This window comes from Triticum aestivum, chromosome 6D (genome assembly GCF_018294505.1).
Source record: "Triticum aestivum cultivar Chinese Spring chromosome 6D, IWGSC CS RefSeq v2.1, whole genome shotgun sequence".
Classification (NCBI taxonomy): Eukaryota; Viridiplantae; Streptophyta; class Magnoliopsida; order Poales; family Poaceae; genus Triticum; species Triticum aestivum.
Genome location: NC_057811.1, coordinates 118,262,381 through 118,286,282, shown reverse-complemented (window position 1 = coordinate 118,286,282; position 23,902 = coordinate 118,262,381). Strand labels below are relative to the sequence as shown.

Sequence of the window (23,902 nt, the reverse complement as noted above, 5' to 3'; positions counted from 1 at the left end):
CATTGGTACTATGGTCAATGATATAAAGTTTGCTTCAACGAGCTTCGTGTCTGTGGTGTTCAAGCATGTTCGTCGGCAAATGAATATAGCTACTCATCTGTTAGCTAAGTCTTATAAAAATTTGTCTAGTGTTGTTGTTTTCCATTCTACTGTGAAATGTATCCAGGAGACCCTTTGTAACTTTGTTTAAGTGTTTCATAAAGCTGACGTTCTATCAAAAGAAAAAAGAGTACCAAAATTTGGGCAGCACACATTTGGGCACCAACACTCCCAAACATTACCCAAATTCACTCAAAAAGGGCAGAAACACCCCCGCCCCCGCCTCGGCCGCGTCTAAAACCCTAGCTCCCGCCGCCGGCGAGCAACGAGATGATGGATCCACGGTGGCGCCCGACGGTGAACGAGCGGGAGTTCATCGAGCAAGCCCTCCAGTCGGACCTCCGCGTCGACGGCCGCCGCCCCTTCGATTTCCGCAAGCTCAAAATCGCATTCGGAAGGTACCTTGACTCAATCCCCTCCCCATCCCTTCGTTTGAGCTCAGGGAACTTCTTTGCCCGCGCATCAATGTTTGGCTGAAGTTGCTGTTGGAATCTGTAGGGAGGATGGCTCGGCGGAGGTGGAGCTCGGCGAAACGCGTGTGATGGGTTATGTGACTGCGCAATTGGTCCAGCCGTACAAGGACAGGCCTAACGAGGGCACGCTGGCCATATTCACCGAGTTCTCGCCCATGGCTGATCCTGCCTTTGAGCCGGGGCGACCTGGGGAAGCAGCGATTGAGTTGGGCCGTGTCATTGATCGTGGCCTAAGGTCTCCAGATGGCTGTTTGGTAGTTATTTTTTTGTCACAAAGAGTTTAAGTGTGGAGTTTAATGAGGATTCTCGGTGTCGCAGGGAGAGCAGAGCCGTGGATATGGAATCCCTGTGTGTTGTTGCAGGGAAGCATGTCTGGTCGGTGCGTGTTGACCTTCACGTTTTGGACAATGAGGGGTATGGGTTGTATATTGCCTACTGATGTAACTAATGAGTTAATGCTTCTGGGTAGAGCGCTAACCGCGTGAAATGATATGGACGTTTCTCTCAGGAATCTCATTGATGCAGCTAACATCGCTGCATTGGCAGCTTTGTCTACATTCCGGAGGCCTGAATGCACGGTTGGTGGGGATGATGGTCAGCAAGTTACAGTACATGACTCTGAGGTAGGCATATAAGGTGTTATATTGTATATTCTCTTGCTCACCCATTCTTCAAAGTTCTAGCTGGACGTACAAAGCACCACATTTTCCAGTTTTCTGTGTCGCTATAATGAGAAGTACCAAATATATATGACTTGCAGAGCTTCCTGTAATATGTACTCACAAAAACAACCCCATTACTATCAGATGCTGGCCCTGTCATTTACACTGCCTTGGAATTTATCTTATGTTCTATCTTTATTGTATTTTACAGGTCAGGGACCCACTTCCCCTAACAATTCATCATCTCCCTATAGCTGTAACCTTTGCATATTTTGGTGACGGTAATATCATGGTATATATTTCAATATTTGTGAACACGAAAGGCGTGTTATTAGCAACCATCATATCGCTCCCTTCTTCTGACAGTCTTTGGCTGAATTTTTGAATGTAGGTTATCGATCCAACATACAAGGAAGAAGCTGTTATGGGAGGAAGGATGACAGCTACGATTAACTCGAATGGTGATGTCTGTGCCATTCAGAAAGCTGGTGGAGAGGGTGTCATGTCTAGTGTTATCATGCAGTGTTTAAGGATTGCTTCAGTTAAAGCTGCTGATATAACAAGCAAAATAAAGAGAGAGGTGAGCCAAGTTGCATCACCAATATTTCATTACAATTTGGATATCTGCTTTAATGTTGTATGAAATATTAAACTGTAGCAGGGGTTGTGAATTGAGAATGCAGTTCATGAACTCTATAATTGTGGTTAACCACTCTGACATGTAACGTGTTTCCTCTATTGAAGATCAAAATACTACGCCAAAAGCAACCCACAAAGTTCCACACTGAACATCCCTGTATACCATAGAAAAGGAAACAAAATGATGTTAGAAAAATAGAACGTTGACATTGTGCTGGTCAGGCATGTGGCCACTAGAAAGCACTGATATGGCAACATTGGTCGTCTCCTGTTGTTGTACATACGGCGGTGATTCACTGGGATATGTGGAGAACTGGGGATACGTGTACCCCTGAGTATCCTCTTTTTCCAATTTAAAATAACTAAAATAAATAGGGATAGGCTGGGACACTGGCCAGATACGGCTGTGATATGGGCAGGGAGGGAGATGGGAACGGTGGCCGGTGGCTGCCAACAAGGAAGAAGCACTGGGCAGGGAGAAAGATGGAGACTGCGGCTGCCAGGGAGGAAGATTCAAGCGGAGAGGAAGATGGTGACAGAAGCTACCGACGAGCAAGAAGGTACATGCGGTGGCGCAGTCGTTATCTCCTGTTCTGCAGCGCTCAGGCAGCTAGAGCAAAGGGAGGCAGAATGAGAATGGGTACAGATGGAGGAGCTGACTGTGTCTAGGGTTTTCTGAAATTGGGCCTTATTATGTATCCCCCTGCTCAAAGTCCTTCATTAATGAAACTAAGACAACATGTATTCAGTACTCTCAACTTAAAAAATCTCTCATCGAAAAATTATCATTTAATCTTTATTACATGATATTTATTTTTCTAAATATTTATATACCCTGCTGTATCCCCGTGTCTGTATCTCTTTATCAGTGTTTCTTAGCGTGGCCATGCCATTGGTGCCATGGGCCTTGTTACCACACCCATCTGCTACCAAATTGACCCCTATTTTGGCCTCTTGGTGGTTCGTCTCAAAGTAGCAAATCAAACCCTTGGATCAATCCATCAGCATGTGTGTTCAGCGGCTCTCTGAATGAGCCAGATGCCTAGAAATTATGTGACTTTCTGAACCTCATTCTATTTTCACGATCATATATGCATGTTATTCTAAGGATGAAACCCATGTTATTCTTTTTTGTTCAGGTCGATGATTACACTACTGAAAAGGCATTGCAGAAAGTAAAGCGTACTCCAGCATTAGTGGCTAAAAAAGTTAACGTTCCTGATGTAACTATGAAGGAGAGCACTCACAGTGCATTGGAAAACCAAGCCTCGAAGGCACCCAATGATGGTCAGCAGATAAGCAAAGGTGATGATGATCATCAAAATATAAAAAGGATTTCTCCCTTGACTGTGGACCGAACTGTTAAACACAAACAAACATCCACATTCGTTGGTGGCCCATCAAATTGGTAGCTACTGGAGTGCTGCACTTCTCTAATTCCGTGCATTAAATAGTTGCTTGATATAAGTTTCGCCAACCACCCTGATTTTTTCAATGCAGGGATCCATACTCCAAAGGAGTTTCATTAAGCTCCCTCAGAATCTCTCAGTTGCCTGGTACTGTGAATTTTGTTCGCCTGTTATTTTCATTTTTGTCTAGTTGCATGATCTGAGTGCTTACTATCTATAATGAATTTCCCAAACATTGCGTTCATGCTTCAGCTTTCAATTCTAGTCCTCACTAGCCATGAAATATGATCTGACAAAAGTGCTGAAACATGCGTTCCATCTCCCATATGCTAAGCATGCTTTGGCTGAGTTATTCTCTATGGCGAAGTGAACCAATAAAATCATTAATGATATGATTCTTTTTCAAATTTTGATATGTATATGTCCGTCTTGTTCCGGTCAACCAATATTCTTCTAGTTGGTTCTTTTTTGTTGAACATGCCTGTTTCCAAGAGAATGTGTCAAACGAAGCCATGTTACATTCTCCATTCGAACCATGGAGAATTATTATTTTAAGTTAAACCGTCAGCAGAACTATTGCATGTGTTTACTGTAGAAAACTTTTGTTCTCTTAACTGGACAAGAATGATTCTTTGATATGACATACATACCCATCCTTCTCAATTCTGGAAATTTCCTTGGAATATGCAGATCCACCAGCTATACCAAACGACGACAAGCATGAGGATACCAAACCAATGTTGACTGAATCCAATCCAGAGGTGAAAAGCGTGTCAAATTCTGGAACGGCTGGAGAGTCAGATGAGTTCAAGGAAAGCAGATCACCTAAGAGTCTAATAGATGCTATCAAGCCAAAACACAGAAGGAAGAAGAAACAACATGGCAATAGTTAGATTGACTGTAACCCTACAGTTCTTAATTCCATGATGGTTCTAGACACAATTAGTTAGCTTTCTTATTCTATATTGACGGTGCACATGCTACAGCGTTACATTATGAGATTTTAAGCAACGACTAATAGTGCTCTCTTTTGCTACGCCACCATTCCTATAATTTTCAGTTACATATTAACATATGTGCTATGTAGGCAGTCCGTGGAACATCTCTATTGGCAAAAGCTTTTCCTGATTGAAGGACCTTCATAAGGGTGGAGGGTCATCATACTTGGGTTCTTGTGGACTGTCCTATGTATTTCTTTTTGAAACAGAGGCAAAATTTGCCTCAACTCTGTATAGTTGCGTGGTTAACTGGTGGGAAATCAGGTGAAGAATGTCATAATAGCCAACACCGGCCCACCTCGCTACCCACATGAAGATACACACGCTGCGAGAAGGAAAGGGAGCCCCTAGTCGGCGGTTAGACAACCTGGCGCCTGCACGTTTCTTGATTGGGCTGGTTCGAATCTGGCCCATTCCCTGCTGCCAAAGGAAAAAGTGAAAAATAACCAGTGGGAGAGATGGGGTTCGAACTCACTATCTCATGTCTACAAACGAACGCGACAACCACTAGACCAACATCGTATTGGTGTCCAATAACAGAAAACAGTTATAGTCATTGCTTTTAATAAAACGTTAACTTAAATATAAAACAACTTGAAAAGTTCATTGGTTTTGAAAAAGTTCACAAAAAATGAAAAAAAGTTCATAGATTTTCAGAAAAGTTCACAATTTTTTTAAAAAAGTTCATCTAATTCAAAAGAAGTTCATCAAAATTTGAAAAAAGTTCATCAAAATTTCAAAAAAGTTCATTGAATTTGAAAAAGTTCATCAAATTTTTGAAAAAAGTTCACTGAATTTGAAAAGAGTTCATTGAATTTGAAATAAAGTTCATTGAATTTGCAAAATAGTTCATCCATTTAAAAAAAAGTCAAAATTTGAAAAAAGTTCACCGATTTTGAAGAAATGTTCATGGATATGAGGGAAAGTTCATGGATTTCGTAAAAAAAGGTTCATCGATTTTGAAGAAAAAAGTTCATGATTTTTTAAAGAATCCACGCATTCAAAAAAGAGAAAAAGGGAAAAGCAAGAAAAAAATAATGAAAAAACGAATGCAAACGTCCAGAAGGAAAACCATGATGGAAGGAAGAAATAGCAAGCTGAAAATGAATGCTTTTCACATCGTGGTTGGATGGTCGAATGGCTAGTGTCGTTCCCTTCGAACACAGAGGTCGCGGGTTCGAAGACGATCGCTGCACAATTTTTTGTGAGTTTGCGGAAATAATTGGGCCGGCCCAGCTTCGGGCGCTGCAGGCGCCCGTTTGCAAAAATACACAGTAACGGGCGCCTGAGGCCACGAGATACTGGTGGAGACCACTCCGGCTCCGTCGTCCTCTCCCTCCCCCCTCCGCCCCCTGCCATTGCATGGCTTCGTCTAGCCATGAGGGCGAGGGGAGCATGTGCGAGAATGAAGTGCGGTGTCGGAGGCGTGCTAGTGAAGGGTACTAGTCAGGTGGGTGCAAACGACCTTGATAGGATCAGAAGAATTGACCAGCGGAGAGGGGGGGGGGGATTGGAGATTTAAATCTAAGCGTCTAAGTACATACGAAAGTCTTCACAGAATGAACAAAGTACAACACTTGGCAAAAATCTAAGCAGCGGAACAGAATGTAAGTACTCAGTAGTCTTGGCACCAATCACTGAGAAAGGAGGAAGGAGAAATTCCTCAGATCTCAACAGATTATAGAAAGTATAAGTTGAGCGAGGAATTAGAATTCGTTGCTTGGCGAAGACATAGAGATTTGTTTACCCCTGTTCAAACTCCCGACACGGTACAACGTCTGGGTTGAAGAGGCTGAGCCACAATTGTGAACACACAAGTCTTTGCCTTGTTCTCCGTGAGCCAAGTTCCTTGAACTCACCCAATCACCTGTGATAGATCTTGCGGTGATCTTTGGACCGGTACGTACTTGTTCTTTGACGAATCCACATGATGGATGCTCTTGAACGACGCCTAACTGTCTAGAGGATGCACAATCCTCAAGAGTAGCACGTCCAAGCTAGGGTTTGATTGAGTTTTTCGTTGATGCTCAATAACAGTTTTAGTTCTTAGGCTCTGCGGGTTTTCCTCACTTAGGACTCCTCATGTTAGTGCCAGGAAAAGTTGCTCAGACAACACTTGTCAAATCACGCGGATCAACCAACCAAAAAGGATTGAGGTAGGGGGCTATTTATAATTGGGGAGCAACCCAAGATGACTGATATGGCCGTTGGGGGCACATTCACTAACATACACACAATACATGGCTAACGGTCAGATTTCATATCATAGCGTATGTAGACTGACTTGTGGGGCAAGACATCCATATCCTACACAAAGACTTAACCTTGGTGCCCCAAAGACTTAACTTTGACTCCAAAGCTAAACGACTCCTCGATCGAGTGGGATGACTACCAGGTGCCAAAGAATGCTCACATGCGTCGTCCCCATGCGACCAATGAAACAACCACCATGGACATCGATGAAGGAAACTTCATGGCAAGGTTCCTTACCTTCAAGGTATTAAATATGAGTCTATCTTTGTCTTGAGAAATTGGGTAAGCTTAAGTTAGTAGTTTTAGCCTTGATCATATATACCAAAACACTAGACTCCATCTTTGTCTTCTAAAACATTCAGCCGATTTTTGTTGTAGAACACGTACGTGGGAGAACCTGTCCTGACAATTGCTTTGCACATGAATGAAGACAGAGCTGCATTCTACGAGTGTAGCTTCACCTGTCCCGGCAGTCGCTTTGCAGATCAACGGAGATAAAGCCGCATTGTACAACTGCAGCTTCATTGGGGTGCACAACACTTTAAGTGATCTTGTTGGGCGACATTTCTATTAGGGATGCAAGCAAAGGCGGGTCTATGTGTTAGTCTGAGGGGACCATGCCCCCCCATCTTTTAACCAAGTCGTGAAGAATTTGTTTTGGAGGGCTTACATGGATTTTTTTGGCCTTTGCCCCTCCCAAACACTCATATGTATTCTTCTTTGCCCCCCCAGTTGACATATTTCGTCTAGCTCCTACATTTGACATAAGATCGAGTGTGCCATAGACTTTGTGTTTGCATATGGATAGACTGTATTTCAGGTACATACTTCGGTTTGTTTACTCTATGTAGACATTGGACATTCTAGAGAGCTCTAGCCCTCTTTTTATTATTTGTTGTTCCAACTCTTGGTCTTAAGCATGGAAAATAAGGGTTGAATATTGTAGGTGGTGAGTCTTCCTGTGCCTCGGCTATAAATACATTGATTGTTGGTTTCTTGGAATATTTTGAAGACATGTTTGCAGCTCCAGCCTCACACATCGTCACTGATACGTCTCCAACGTATCTATAATTTTTGATTGTTCCATGCTGTTATATTATCATTCTTGGATATTTTACAATCATTTTATAGCAACTTTATATCATTTTTTGGGACTAACTTATTGACATAGTGCCCAGTGCCAGTTGCTGTTTTTTGCTTGTTTTTTACTTCGCAGAAAATCAATACCAAACGGTGTCCAAACGCAGCGAAACTTTTTGGAGAATTTTTTTGGACCAGAAGACACACGATGGGCCAAGGAAGTACCAGAGGGGGGCTCCGAGGGGAGCACAACCCACATGGGCGCGCTCTGGTGGGTTGTGCCCACCTCGGCTGCCTCCCGCACCGCCTCTTTACTCTACAAATACCCCGAAAATCCAAAAACCCTAGGCGAGTCGACGAAACACAATTCCAGCCGCTGCAAGTTTCAGAAACCACAAATCCAATCTATACATTGATAACCCACAAGTATAGGGGATCGCAACAGTTTTTGAGGGTAGATTATTCAATCCAAATTTATTGATTCGGCACAAGGGGAGCCGAAGAATATTCTCAAGTATTAGCAGCTGAGTTGTCAATTCAACCACACCTGAAAGACTTAATATCTGCAGCAAAGTATTTAGTAGCAAAGTACTAGGGAAGTAACGGTAACGGTGGCAAAAGTAACAGTAGCAGTTTTGTAGCAATCGTAACAGTGGCAACGGCAAAGTAACGAAGCAAAGATCAATATGAAACGAACTCGTAGGCAATGGATCAATGATAGATAATTATGTCGGATGGCATTCATCATGCAACAGTTATAACCTAGGGTGACACAGAACTAGCTCCAATTCATCAATATAATGTAGGCATGTATTCTGTACATAGTCATACGTGCTTATGAAAAAGAACTTGCATGACATCTTTTGTCCTACCCTCCTGTGGCAGCGGGGTCCTAATGGAAACTAAGGGATATTAAGACCTCCTTTTAATAGAGAACCGGACCAAAGCATTAGCACTTAGTGAATACACGAACTCCTCAAACTACGGTCATCACCGGGAAGTGTCCCGACTATTGTCACTCCGGGGTTTCCGGATCATAACGCGTAGTTGGTGACTATAACTTGCAAGATAGGATCAAGAACACAAATATATTCATGAAACCATAATAGGTTTATATCTGAAATCATGGCACTCGGGCCCTAATGACAAGCATTAAGCATAGCAAAGTCATAGCAACATCAATCTCAAAACAGAGTGGATACTAGGGACCAAACCCTAACAAAACTAACTCGATTACATGATAAATCTCATCCAACCCATCACCGTCCAGCAAGCCTACAATGGAATTACTCGCGCACGGCGGTGAGCATCATGAAATTGGTGATGGAGGATGGTTGATGATGACGATGGCAACGATTTCCCCTCTCCGGAGCCCCGAACAGACTCCAGATCTGCCCTCCCGAAGAAGAACAGGAGGTGGCGGCGGCTCTGTATTGTAAAACGCGATGAATCCTTCTCTCTCATTTTTTGTCCTCGAACATGAATATATGGAGTTGGAGTTGAGGTCGGTGGAGGTCCAGGGGACCCACAAGGCAGGGGTGCGCCCTAGGGGGGCACCCTCCACCCTTGTGGACAGCAGGTGGGCCCCCCTTTGTTGATTCTTTCGCCAATATTCTTTTATATATTCCAAAAATATTCTCCATGAATTCTCAGGTCATTCCGAGAACTTTTATTTCTGCACAAAAATAACACCATGGCAATTCTGCTGAAAACTGCGTCAGTCCGGGTTAGTTCCATTCAAATCATGCAAATTAGAGTCCAAAACAAGGGCAAAAGAGTTTGGAAAAGTAGATATGATGGAGACGTATCAACTCCCCCAAGCTTAACCCATTGCTTGTCCTCAAGAAATTCAGTTGACAAACTGAAAGTGATAAAGAAAAACTTTTACAAACTCTGTTTGATCTTGTTGTTGCAAATATGTAAAGCCAGCATTCAAGTTTTCAACAAAGATTATGAACTAACCATATTCACAATAACATTTAGGTCTCACATTTACTCATATCAATGGCATAATCAACTAGCGAGCAATAATAATGAATCTCGGATGACAATACTTTTTCAAAACAATCATGATATGATATAATAAAATGGTACCTCGCTAGCCCTTTCTGAGACCACAAAACATAAATGCAGAGCACCCGTGAAGATCAAGGACTAACTAGACATTGTAATTCATGGCAAAATAGATCCAGTCACAGTCATACTCAATATCGATTAATAGCAAAGCATACAAATGACAGTGGTGCTCTCTAACTGGTGCTTTTTATAAGAGGATGATGACTCAGCAATAAAAGTAAATAGTTAGGCCCTTCACAGAGGGAAGCAGGGATTTGTAGAGGTGCCAGAGCTCGAGCTTTTAAAATAGAGATGAATAATATTTTGAGCGGTATGCTTTCGTTGTCAACATAACAACCAAGAGATCTCGGTATCTTCCATACTAGATACATTATAGGCGGTTCCCAAACATAATGGTAAATTTTATACTCCCCACCATCAACAAGCACATTCCACGGCTGGTCCGAAACAACGGGTACCGTCCAACTAACAACAATCCTGGGGGAGTTTTGTTTGCAATTATATTTTGATTTGATTTGAGCATGGAACTGGGCATCCCGGTTACCAGCCATTTTCTCGTGAATGATGAGCGGAGTCCACTCATCGTGAGAATAACCCACCTAGCATGGAAGATACTAACAGCCCCCAGTCGCTACATGAGCAATTCGGGCATACAAAACAGATTATTATTTGAAGGTTTAGAGTTTGGCACATGCAAATTTACTTGGAACGGTAGGTAAATACCGCATATAGGTAGGTATGGTGGACTCATATGAAACAACTTTGGGTTTATGGAAGTGGATGCACAAGCAGTATTTCCGCTTAGTACAAGTGATGGCTAGCAAGGGATTGAGGAGCGACCAACTAGAGAGCGACAACAGTCATAAACATGCATTGAGATTAACCAACATTGAGTGCAAGCATGAGTAGGATAAATCACCATGAACATAAATTTCGTGGAGGCTATGTTGATTTTGTTTCAACTACATGCATGAACATGTGCCAAGTCAAGCCACTCGAATCATTCAAAGGAGGATACCATCCTATCATACTACATCACAACCATTTTAAAAGCATGTTGGCACGCAAGGTAAACCATTATAAACTCCTAGCTAATTAAGCATGGCATGAGTGACTATAATCTCTAGTTGTCACTGCAAACATGTTTCATTCATAAAGGGCTGAATCAAGAACGATGAGCTAATCATATTTACAAAAACAAGATAGGTCGAGTTCATACCAGCTTTTCCTCATCTCAATCATTTCATCATATATCATTATTATTGCCTTTCACTTGCATGACCGAACGGTGTGGATAATAATAATAGTGCACGTGCATTGGACTATGCTGGAATCTGCAAACATTTATTTAGAGGAGAAGACAAGGTAATATGGGCTCTTCGTTAGATCAATAATAATGCATATGAGAACCACTCAACATTTTCATCGTGGTCTTCTCCTCTCGACCCCCAAAGAAAAGAACTTAAAAAAAACACAGTGAAATGTTTTTGGAGTTTTTGTTTTTCTGAAGAAAGTAAAACAAGAACGAGAAAAACTATTTACACGGGAAAGCTCCCAACAAGCAAAAGAAGAACGAGGAATCTTTTTGGGTTTTCTTTAATACTACTACTAAGTAAACATGGAAAGGAAATAAGCTACAACTATTTTTTTCTCAAAGTTTTTCAAACACACAAGAAGAAAGCGGCAAAAATAAAATAAACTAACATGGGTAATACAATGAAAAAGTATGAACACCGACAATTGGAATGAGTGTGTGAACATGAATGTAATGTCGGTGAGAAATACGTACTCCCCCAAGCTTAGGCTTTTGGCCTAAGTTGGTCTAGGGCCACGACTGGCCTGGCGGATATCCAAAGTGATAGTCGGGGTTGTACTAGGATGCAGCAGCTACTGCCTGAAGGGATGCAGCATGGAGGCGAGCGGCCTCCACCTCTCTCTCATACTCGTTCACCTCCTCTCGGTTATAAAATATCTCCCTCTGACCTGAAAGTTAAAGAAGGAAGGAGCAGGAAGAGCAATATGGACAGCGCGCTGTCGGTCAAAGATTAGTCGGTACAGGAAGGACGGTTCGTTCCTCACAAGAAACTGGTAGCGAACCAAAGCATTATAATCAAGAAAAGCAGGTGGTAACTCAATGTCATTCCCCCTTATGGGTACTCCAAGATAGTTAGCTAAACGGGTTGCATAAATCCCACCAAATAAATCTCCATCTATAACATAAAGATGTAACCTCCTCACAATAATGGCCCCCAAGTTATATCGTTTATCACCCAACACTGCACACTTAAGGACACTAAGATCCTATGTGCAAAGATGGCTATGATCATGTTTACCATTAATGCATCTACCTATAAAGAGAGCAAAATAATGTATGGCAGGAAAGTGAATGCTCCCTATGGTAGCTTGTGTGATATTTCTAGTTTCTCCCACAGTGATGCTAGCAAGGAAATCATTGTATTCAGCTTTGTGAGGCTCACTATGAATGCCCCATTGTGGGATTTTGCATGCAGTATTAAAATCTTCAAGGTCCATGGTATAAGATTTATCATAAAATCAAACATGACAGTATGAGTATTGTGCTGGGATGTAAATTTAAATCTTCGCGCAAATGAATCAGTGAGTTGATAGTATTGGGGACACTTATCTGACAAGAAGTCCCCCAGTTCAGCATTTTGCACGTACGCATCAAACTCATCCTTGAAACCTGCACGGACCATGAATTCATCCGACGGCCATTCACAAGGCTGCACTTGAGCTTTCCTTGGTGGTTCAAGGCCCGGTTCACGTATCGCGAGCCTTGGTGCTTGTTTCCTCGAGGAACCACCTTGGTACATTTTCCTAAACATTTTTGTTCCTCTGAAAAATTTCTGAAATTTTTAGTAACTCAAAATAAAAGTGAACCAAACTCAACAAAATTGATAGCAACTACTCCTACAAGTGTCTAGAGGTTATATCATGCATCAAAACTACTTTGGACCATATAAATTTGACATGCAAGCTCAAGAACAAGGTCACCACAGCAGAATTTTTTTGCAATAAATAAAGCACTAGAACAAAAACTAATTAGACCATTGGAGGAGTCACATATCGAAGAATAATCCCCCAAAACAGTTTTGCAAATGGAGCTTTGCACAAGGAGATCGAAAATGGCAGCAAGATGAGCTAGAACACGGGTTTGAGCAACGGGATGATTTTTTTCTGGAGGAAGACGAAGTGGATGGGTGCTGGAATAAGTGAGGGGGGCCTACGTGGGACCCACAAGGCAGGGGCGCACCCAGGGTGGTAGGGCGCGCCCTCTACCCTTGTGGTCCACTGGTGCATTATCAGTGCCAGTAATTTTAAAATATTCTATAAAAAATAATACTAAATTTTCAGGGCATTTGGAGAACTTTTATTTTCGGGACATTTTTTATTGCACGGATAATTCAGAAAACAGACGAATAATACTATTTTTGCTTTATTTATTCTAAATAACATAAAATAAAAAGTAGGTACAGAAAGTTGTGCTTTCCAAATTCATCCATCTCATGCTCATCAAAAGGAATCCATTAACAAGGTTTATCAAGTCTTATTAACAAACTTCTTCCGAATGACACGAAACCTGAGAAACTTTCGAATAACACTAGGTTACCTCAACGGGGATATGCATGTCCCCAACAATAAGAATATCATATTTCTTTTTGACAGTAGGAAGAGGGAATTCAAAACCGCCAAAAGTAATAGGTGAAAATTTTCGAATAGAATTGATACTATGAACTTGAGGTTGTTTCTTCAGAAAGTGTACTGTATGCTCATTACCATTAATATGAAAAGTTAAATTGCCTTTGTTGCAATCAATAACAACCCCTGCAGTATTCAAAAAAGGTCTACCAAGGATAATCGACATACTGTCGTCCTCGGGAATATCAAGAATAACAAAGTCCGTTAAGATAGTAACGTTTGCAACCACAACAGGCACATCCTCACAAATACCGATGGGTATAGCAGTTGATTTATCGGCCATTTGTAAAGAAATTTCAGTAGGTGTCAACTTATTCAATTCAAGTCTACGATATAAAGAGAAAGACATAACACTAACACCGCCTCCAAGATCACATAAAGCAGTTTTAACATAATTTCTTTTAGTGGAGCATGGTATAGTTGGTACTCCTGGATCTCCTAGTTTCTTTGGTATTCCACCCTTAAAAGTATAATTAGCAAGCATGGTGGAAATTTCTGCTTCCGATATCTTTCTTTTATTTGTAACAATATCCTTCATATACTTAGCATAAGGAGACATTTTCTGTTGGGGAAAGTAGCATGCAATTTCAAAAAATTTCCTACGATCATGCAAGATCTATCTAGGAGATGCATAGCAACGAGAGGGGGAGAGTGTGTCTACGTACCCTCATAGACCGAAAGCAGACGTGTTAGCTTAACGCGGTTGATGTAGTCGAACGTCTTCGTGATCCAACCGATCAAGCACCGAACGAATGGTACCTCCGAGTTATGCACACGTTCAGCTCGATGACGTCCCTCAAACTCTTGATCCAGCAAAGTGTCGAGGTAGAGTTTCATCAGCACGACGGCATGGTGACGGTGATTGTGATGTGATCCGCGCAGGGCTTCGCCTAAGCACTACGACAATATGATCAGAGGAGTAAATGGTGGAGGGGGGCACCGCACACGGCTAAGAAACAATTGATGTGCTTTGGGGTGCCCCCTGCCCCCATATATAAAGGAGGAGAGGGGAGGAGGCCGGCCCTAGGGGGCGCGTCAAGTGGAGGGAAACCCACTAGGACTCCTAGTCCTAATCTGCCCCCCCTTCCTTCTTTCGGAGGGGGAAAGGGGGAAGGAGAGGGAGACGGAGAAGGAAAGGGGGTCCGCGCCCCTCCCCTTGTCCAATTCGGACTACGCATGGGGGGGCGCCACCCCTTGTGGGCTGCCCTCTCTCTCCCCCTTATGGCCCATGGGCCCATAACTTTCCCGGGGGGTTCTGGTAACCCCTCGGTACTCCGATAAATATCCGAAACACTCCAAAACCATTTCGGTGTCCGAATACTATCGTCCAATATATCAATCTTTACCTCTCGACCATTTCGAGACTCCTCGTCATGTCTGTGTTCTCATCCGGGACTCCGAACAATCTTCGGTCACCAAAACACATAACTCATAATACAAATCGTCATCAAACGTTAAGCGTGCGGACCCTACGGGTTCGATAACTATGTAGACATGATTGAGACACATCTCCGATCAATAACCAACAGTGGAACCTAGATGCTCATATTGGTTCCTACATATTCTACGAAGATCTTTATCAGTCAAACGGTAATGACAACATACGTCACTCCCTTTGTCATCGGTATGTTACTTGCCCGAGATTCGATCATCGGTATCTTCATACCTAGTTCAATCTCGTTACCGGCAAGTCTCTCTACTCGTTCTGTAATGCATCATCCCGTAACTAACTCATTAGTCACATTGCTTGCAAGGCTTATCATGATGTGCATTACCGAGAGGGCCCAGAGATACCTCTCCGATGCTCGGAGTGACAAATCCTAATCTCGATTTATGCCAACCCAAAAAACACCTTCGGAGACACCTGTAGAGCATCTTTATAATCACCCAGTTACGTTGTGACGTTTGATAGCCCACAAGGTGTTCCTCTGATATTTGGGAGTTGCATAATCTCATAGTCAAAGGAATATGTATAAGTCATGAAGAAAGCAATAGCAATAAAACTTAACGATCATTATGCTAAGCTAATCGATGGGTCTTGTCCATCACATCATTCTCCTAATGATGTGATCCCGTTCATCAAATGACAACACATGTCTATGGTCAGGAAACTTAACCATCTTTGATTAACGAGCTAGTCAAGTAGAGGCATACTAGGGACACTTTGTTTTGTCTATATATTCACACATGTATCAAGTTTCCGGTTAATACAATTCTAGCATGAATAATAAACATTTATCATGATATAAGGAAATATAAATAACAACTTTATTGTTGCCTCCAGGGCATATTTCCTTCATTTTCAGCATATCAGTAATATGCATACGCAAAAAGATAGGTCTAATCATTTTAGCAAAGCGCTCAAAATCCTCATCATCCTTTTTCTGGGATGGTTTAGGAGGAAAGGGCATGGGTTTCTTAACCCATGGTTCTCTTTCTTTACCGTGTTTCCTAGCAATGAAGTCTCTCTTATCATAACGTTGAATCTTTGATTGTGGGTTATCAAGATCAACAACAGGTTCAATCTTCACATCATTATCATTACTAGGTTGAGCATCAACATGAACATCATCATTAGCATTATCACTAGGTTCATGCTCATCAGCAGATTGTGTCTCAGCATCATAAATAGAAATATCATCTGGATTCTCATGTGTGTCTATAATTGGTTCACTAGAAGCATGCAACGTCCTATCAGCTTTCTTTTTCTTTTTCTTACTAGGACTAGGTGCATTAGTATTAATTCTCTGAGAATCTTGCTCAATTCTCTTAGTTAGGCCCTTAGGATACAAAGGTTCCCGGGTCATCTTACCACCTCTAGTCATAACTCTAACAACATTATCATTGTTCTTACCATTCATCTCATTGAGCAAATCATCTTGTGCCTTAAGTACTTGTTCTACCCGAGTTTTAACCATGGAAGCATGCTTACTAATAAGCTTAAGATCATTAACTGTTCACTCATATAATCACCCAAGCAGTCAACCATGTAAGCATTACGTTTCAATTGTCTACTAACATAAGCATTGAAATTTTATTGTTTAACAATGAAATTACCAAACTCATCCAAGCATTGACTAGCAGACTTATTATGAGGAATATCACCTTCATCAAATCTATGGAGAGAGTTTACCTCTACTACCTATGTCGGGTTATCAAGACCATGTATTTCTTCAATAGGCGGTAAATTCTTAACATCTTCAACTTTAATACCTTTTTATTTCATAGATTTCTTTACCTCTTGCATATCTTCAGGACTGAGAAATAGAATACCTCTCTAATTCGGAGTTGGCTTAAGAGTTGTCTTAGGAAGTGTCCAATCATTATCATTACTCAATATATTATTCAATAGCAATTCAGCTTGCTCAACAGTTCATTCCCTGAAAACACAACCAGCACAACTATCTAGGTGGTCCCTAGAATCATCGGTTAGTCCATTATAAAAGATATCAAGTATTTCATTTTTCTTGAGAGGATGATCAGGCAAAGCATTAAGTAATTGGAGAAGCCTCCCCCAAGCTTGTGGGAGACTCTCTTCTTCAAATTGCACAAAGTTAAATATTTCCTTTAAGGCAGCTTGTTTCTTATGAGCAGGGAAATATTTTTCAAAGAAGTAGTAAATCATATCCCGGGGATTACGCACACAACCAGGAGCAAGAGAATTGCTACTTCTTGAGCTTGCGTTGGTTTTTTCCTTGAAGAGGAAAGGGTGATGCAGCAAAGTAGAGATAAGTATTTCCCTCAGTTTGAGAACCAAGGTATCAATCCAGTAGGAGACAACGCACAAATCACCGAATACTTGCACAATCAATCAAACAACTTGCACCCAACATGATAAAGGGGTTGTCAATCCCTTCACGGCTACTTGCAAAAGTGAGATCTGATAGAGGTAGATAAATGATAAAGTAAATATTTTTGGTATTTTTGGTTTATAGATTGGAAAGTAAAAGATTGCAAAATAGTAGATCGGAAAATTATATGATGGAAAATAGACCCGGGGGCCATAGGTTTCACTAGAGGCTTCTCTCAAGAAAGAAAATAATACGGTGGGTGAACAAATTACTGGCGAGCAATTGGTAGAAAAGCGCAAAGTTATGACGATATCTAAGGCAATGATCATGAATATAGGCATCACGTCCGTGTCAAGTAGACTGAAATGATTCTGCATCTACTACGATACTCCACACATCGACCGCTATCCAGCATGCATCTAGAGTATTAAGTTCATAAAGAACGGAGTAATGCATTAAGTAAGATGACATGATGTAGAGGAATTAACTCAAGCAATATGATGAAAACCCCATCTTTTTATCCCCGATGGCAACAATACAACACGTGCCTTGCTGCCCCTACTGTCACTGGGAAAGGACACCGCAAGATTGAACCCAAAGCTAAGCACTTCTCCTGTTGCTAAAAAAACCAATCTAGTTGCCCAAACCAAACCGATAATTCGAAGAGAATTACAAAGATATCAAATCATGCATAAAAGAATTCAGAGAAGATTCAAATAATATTCATAGATAAGCTGATCATAAATCCACAATTCATCGGATCTCGGCAAACACACCGCAAAAAAGTATTACATCGAACAGATCTCCAAGAACATCGAGGAGAACATGGTATTGAGAATCAAAGAGAGAGAAGAAGCCATCTAGCTACTAGCTATGGACCGTAGGTCTGTGGTAAACTACTCATGCTTCATCGGAAGGGCAATAGAGTTGATGTAGAAGCCCTCCATGATCGAATCCCCCTCCGGCAGGGTGCAGGAAAAAGTCCCTAGATGGGATCTCACGGGTACAAAAGGTTGCAGCGATGGAAAAGTGTTTTCGTGGATGCCTTTGGTGGTTTGGGGATATATGGGAATATATAGGGGAAAGAATTAGGTCAGGAGGTGCACGAGGGGCCCATAAGGGTTGGGGGCACGCCCTACCCCCCTGGGCGCGCCGTCCTTCCTTATGGCCGCCTCGTGGCTCCTCCGACTTCATCTCCAAGTCTCCTGGTTGTCTTCTGGTCCAAGAAGAATCATCGCGAAGGTTTTATTCCATTTGGACTCCGTTTGGTATTCCTTTTCCGTGAAACTCAAAAACAGGGAAAAAATAGGAACTAGCACTAGGCTCTAGGTTAATAGGTTAGTCCAAAAAATAATATAAAATAGCATATTAATGCAAATAAAACATCCAAAACAGATAATATAATAGCATGGAACAATCAAAAGTTATAGATACGTTGGAGACGTATCAAGCATCCCCAAGCTTAATTCCTGCTCGTCCTCGAGTAGGTAAATGATAAAAACCGAATTTTTGATGTGGAATGCTACCTAACATATTTATCCATGTAATTTATTTATTGTGGCATGAATGTTCAGATCCGTAAGATTCAAAACAAAAGTTTAATATTGACATAAAATAATAATATTTCAAGCATACTAACAAGGCAATTATGTCTTCTCAAAATAACATGGCCAAAGAAAGCTTATCCCTACAAAATCATATAGTCTGGCTATGCTCCATCTTCATCACACAAAATATTCAAATCATGCACAAGCCGATGACAAGCCAAGCAATTGTTTCATACTTTTGATGTTCTCAAACTTTTTCAACTTTCACGCAGTACATGAGCGTGAGCCATGGACATAGCACTATAGGTGGAATAGAAGGTGGTTGTTGAGAAGACAAAAATAAGGAGATAGTCTCACATCAACTAGGCGTATCAACAGGCTATGGAGATGGCCATTAGTAGATTTCAATGTGAGTGAGTAGGGATTGCCATGCAACCGATGCACTAGAGCTATAAGTTTATGAAAGCTCAAAAGAAAACTAAGTGGGTGTGCATCCAACTCACTTGCTCACGAGACCTAGGGCAATTTGAGGAAGCCCATCATTGGAATATACAAGCCAAGTTCTATAATGAAAAATTCCCACTAGTATATGAAAGTGACAATCATAGGAGACTCTCTATCATGAAGATCATGGTGCTACTTTGAAGCACAAGCGTGGTAAAAGGATAGTAGCATTGCCCCTTCTCTCTTTTCTCTCATTTTTTTATTTCAGCCTTCTCTAATTTTTCGGCCTCTTTTTTTTCGTATGGAGTCTCATCCCGACTTGTGGGGGAATCATAGTCTCCATCATCCTTTCCTCGCATGGCACAATGCTCTAATAATGAAGATCATCACACTTTTATTTACTTACAACACAAGAATTACAGCTCGATACTTAGAACAAAATATGACTCTATATGAATGCCTCCGGCCATGTACCGGGATGTGCAATGAATCAAGAGTGACATGTATGAAAGAATTATGAATGGTGGCTTTGCCACAAATACGATGTCGACTACATGATCATGCAAAGCAATATGACAATGATGAAGCGTGTCATAATAAACAGAACGGTGGAAAGTTGCCTGGCAATATACCTCGGAATGGCTATGGAAATGCCATAATAGGTAAGTATGGTGGCTGTTTTGAGGAAGGTATATGGTGGGTTTATGGTATCGGCGAAAGTTGCACGGCACTAGAGAGGCTAGCAATGGCGGAAGGGTGAGAGTGCGTATAATCCATGGACTCAACATTAGTCATAAAGAACTCACATACTTATTGCAAAAATCTATTAGTTATCAAAACAAAGTACTATGCGCATGCTCCTAGGGGGGGTAGATTGGTAGGAAAAGACCATCGCTCATCCCCGACCGCCACTCATAAGGAAGACAATGTAGCGACCAGACCTCAAATGGTCTGTGCTGCTGTGCACCAGTGTCATCCCTGGATCAGTAATGCTGACACGCACAGTACAAATGGAGGATTTATAACAGAGTAGCAATCACACACTTATTACATCGAATATCTCCAAAGAGAATAAGTATGATAAATATGGCTTAAGGCCATCTAAAAACGATAACAGCGGAAGACTTGGAAGATAAGTGAGTCCATCAACTCCAGCGGCATCACTGAGTATAAGACCACGACCTAAGGCACCTTACTCGTCGTCTGAAAAGTCTGCAACATGAAACGTTGCAGCCCGAAAACGGGTCAGCACATGGAATATGCTGGCAATGTAACACATAGAGAAATAATGAACAGTAATAATACTATACTACATGCATATAAGGCTGGTGGAAAGCTCTATGGTTAAAGTTTTTGCGGAAAGCCAATTTTTCCCTACTGCAAAGGAATAAATTTTATTTAACTATCATGGTGGTTGTTAAACATTGAGATGGTTGACAGCATCTCAATCCCAATTAGGTGTCATCAATAACCCAACAAAATTAATTAAAAGTAACATGGTGATGAGATTCACATGATAATCCAGGTACTAGATACTCAAATTGTCCATAACCGGGGACACGGCTAACCATGATTAGTTTGTACACTCTGCAGAGGTTTGTGCACTTTTCCCCACAAGACTCGATCTCCTCCGTTGGATTACTCGCACTACATGGTGTTTGAGTAACGGATGACCGAGACACAGTCTTTCAGAAGTGTTTGCACCTTACGTATGGGTAGACAGTTACACCTACTTTCCCCTACATCTGCTAGTCTACCACTGTAAGAGTTCACACAACTTAGTCAACTATGCTAGAGCCCATAATAGCTTGTGGCTGCACACGGAAGTTTCTAGCATGAATAATCTCATGATCCCTTTGAACCTGGGTGGCGGCCCAAAAGAAAAACAGGCAATCCTGGAATACCCAGGTACCTCAATCCACCCAGATGTGAGTTTTAGTTGCCACCTTAAGTAAACCATTATTAACAATCTCACATCTGTCATGAATATCACTCAAACCCAATCCACGTCTACGAGCATAGCATGGCAATATAATAGCAAACGTAGAAGTAACTCCCAAGGGTTTGATAAAAGAACAGGTAATAGGTACTACCTCAACTACTTCCCAATACCCACAATTTAATTAGATCCTAATCATGCAATGTTTGAGGAATAGATCTAATGCAATAAAAACTGGGTATGGAAGGTATATGATCAAGGTATTACTTGCCTTGCTGATGATCCGCGAAACCTAGCGATTCGAAGTAACAAGCGGCACACTCCGGGTACTCTATCGCAAACAAACAAGCAAACAATAAGTACTCATCTAATGCACAGGTAAAACTCGAATGAAAGATCCAACCAGAAAGTTCAACTTAAGAACTCCGGTTTGCAAAAAGAATCAACTCGAACGAAGCAACGAAAGTCAAACGGCGAAAGAAACAAACTTCGTTTACTAATCTGGATCTAGGTCAAATTTTACAGTAGCAAAATCTTGTTTGAGTAGGTTAAACGGAAAGAGAATTTCGAGACAAAACTCTAGGCGCTTGAATCGCCTGATTCCGATAAACGAGCGAAAAATTAAACAGAAACGAAGATTCGATCAGAAATCGAGATCTGAGATAATCGCGGAAAAATCCGATGAAAAAGAAAAACGGACGAACGGTTAAAGAACGGACGTTCGTTAACAGAGAAAATCCGACGAACGCGTTCGTTAAAACGAACGGGTCGGTGAACGTTCACAAAATAACAAAACCGAAGAAATAAATCGATCTAGGGTTTTTTTTATAAAACGAACGGTTTTTTTAAACAAAACCGGCAACGACGGCGAGGTATACCCACCTCGTCGGGGCAGGGCTCCGGCGGGGCTCCGGCGAGGGCGGCGGGGTGCGGCGGGGCTCAGGGGGCTCGGGGGTGGCGAGGGGCGGCTCCGGCGGCGGGGTTCGGCGAGCGGCGGCGGCCTTCGGGCTCCGGCTCCGGTGGCGGGGTGCGGGGCGGGTGCGGGGTGTCCGTGGCGGACACGGCAGCGGCGTCCGGCGTGCTCGCGGAGGAGAACGCGGAGATGGGCCGGCGGCTCGGCTGGGCCTCGGCCCGGTCGGGCGCGGCGCGAAATTATTATTATTATTATTTTTAAAACGTTCCGCCGAACAATTCGTAGAAAAATAAATAAAAATCCAAAAAAGATAAAACAAATTTTCCCCGTCTAGTTAGAATATTTAGAACAGGGTGAACATTTGTTTGACAGAAAAAATAAATTTTTGAAAACATGCAATATTTTTTAATGCAATTAAAATTGCAAATAAAATCCGAATAAAATCCAATAAATGATTTTAACTTTTTCCTCCAATATTTCAATTGTTTTGGAGAAGTCATATTTTCTCCTCTCATTTATTTTTAATGAAATATTTTTCCGGAGAGAAAAATAATTAAAACCAAAATCCTCGTTTTATTATTTGATGAAAATCAAATATGAAAATTCGAGAAAATCCCCAACTCTCTCCGAGGGTCCTTGAGTTGCTTAGGATTTATCGAGGATTTGTCGAAATGCAATAAAATATGATATGCAATGATGATCTATGTATAACATACCAAATTGAAAATTTGGGATGTTACAAACCTACCCCCCTTGAGATGAATCTCGCCCTCGAGATTCGGGTTGGCTAGAAAACAGGTGGGAGTGGTCCTTCCGTAGATCTTCCTCTCGCTCCCAGGTGGCTTCATCTTCCGTGTGGTGACTCCACTGGACTTTGCAAAACTTGATAACCTTACTGCGGGTAACTCGGCTGGCATACTCAAGAATCTTAACTGGTTTCTCCTCATAGGTCAAATCACTTTCCAGCTGAATCGCTTCCAGCGGCACAGTATCTCTCAGTGGTATCTCAGCCATCTCTGCGTGGCACTTCTTCAACTGGGAAACGTGAAATACATCATGAACTCCTGACAATCCTTCGGGAAATTCCAGCTTGTAGGCAACTTCTCCCATACGTTCCAAAACTCTGTATGGTCCGATAAAACGGGGCGCTAACTTTCCCTTAACTCCAAAGTGCTTCACTCCTCGAAGTGGTGATACTCGAAGATAAACTCGGTCTCCAACTTCATGAACTGTCTCCTTTCGTTTAGAATCAGCATAACTCTTCTGCCTGGACTGGGCTACCTTGAGCCTATCGCGAATCAACCTCACTTTCTGTTCAGACTCCTTAATCAAATCTGGTCCAAACAACTGACGGTCTCCAACTTTGTCCCATAACAACGGTGTTCTACACCTCCTTCCGTACAAAGCTTCGAAAGGGGCCATCTTCAAACTGGTTTGATAACTGTTGTTATACGAAAACTCTGCATATGGCAAATTGTCGTCCCAACTAGATCCATAATCTAGTGCACAAGCTCTCAACATGTCCTCCAAAATCTGGTTGACTCTCTCGGTCTGTCCATCTGTCTGTGGGTGAAAAGCTGTACTAAATTCTAGCCTGGTTCCCAAAGTTTCATGTAACTGCTTCCAAAACTTCGAGGTAAATTGGGTTCCTCTGTCTGATACAGTGGTCCTCGGAACTCCATGCAAACATACGATCCTGGTCATGTATATCTTTGCCAACTTAGCACTGGTGTAAGTGGTCTTCACTGGAATGAAATGAGCCACTTTCGTCAAACGGTCGACTACAACCCATATTGAGTCATAGCCTGAACGAGTCCTGGGTAATCCCGTGATAAAATCCATGCCTATTTTATCCCACT

General features: G+C 41.9%; 1 protein-coding gene across 2 annotated transcripts; it reads left to right on the top strand.

The window, feature by feature from the left end:
- Window positions 1-240: 240 nt before the first annotated feature.
- On the top strand, window positions 241-4,318 carry LOC123143992 (exosome complex component RRP45A). 2 transcript variants are annotated; one of them, XM_044562995.1, is made up of 9 exons: window positions 241-497; window positions 598-807; window positions 891-986; window positions 1,081-1,195; window positions 1,446-1,526; window positions 1,626-1,814; window positions 3,013-3,281; window positions 3,374-3,429; window positions 3,973-4,318. In XM_044562995.1, exons 1-9 carry the CDS (start codon window positions 370-372, stop codon window positions 4,173-4,175), a joined length of 1,347 nt encoding a protein of 448 aa, XP_044418930.1. In that variant the 5' UTR covers window positions 241-369; the 3' UTR covers window positions 4,176-4,318. The 2 variants fall into 2 exon arrangements, with proteins under 2 accessions (XP_044418930.1, XP_044418931.1); XM_044562996.1 differs by having other exon boundaries at window positions 3,013-3,178; window positions 3,973-4,245.
- The last annotated feature ends 19,584 nt before the right edge of the window (window positions 4,319-23,902 follow it).

What these genes read in the sequence shown, in the direction of transcription:
- LOC123143992 (XM_044562995.1), top strand. Translation starts at nt 370, where the DNA reads ATGATGGATCCACGGTGGCGCCCGACGGTGAACGAGCGGGAGTTCATC. An exon ending in TTACAGTACATGACTCTGAG is followed by an intron (nt 1,196 to 1,445) that starts GTAGGCATATAA and finishes TGTATTTTACAG; the next exon opens with GTCAGGGACCCACTTCCCCT. An exon ending in CAGAATCTCTCAGTTGCCTG is followed by an intron (nt 3,430 to 3,972) that starts GTACTGTGAATT and finishes TGGAATATGCAG; the next exon opens with ATCCACCAGCTATACCAAAC.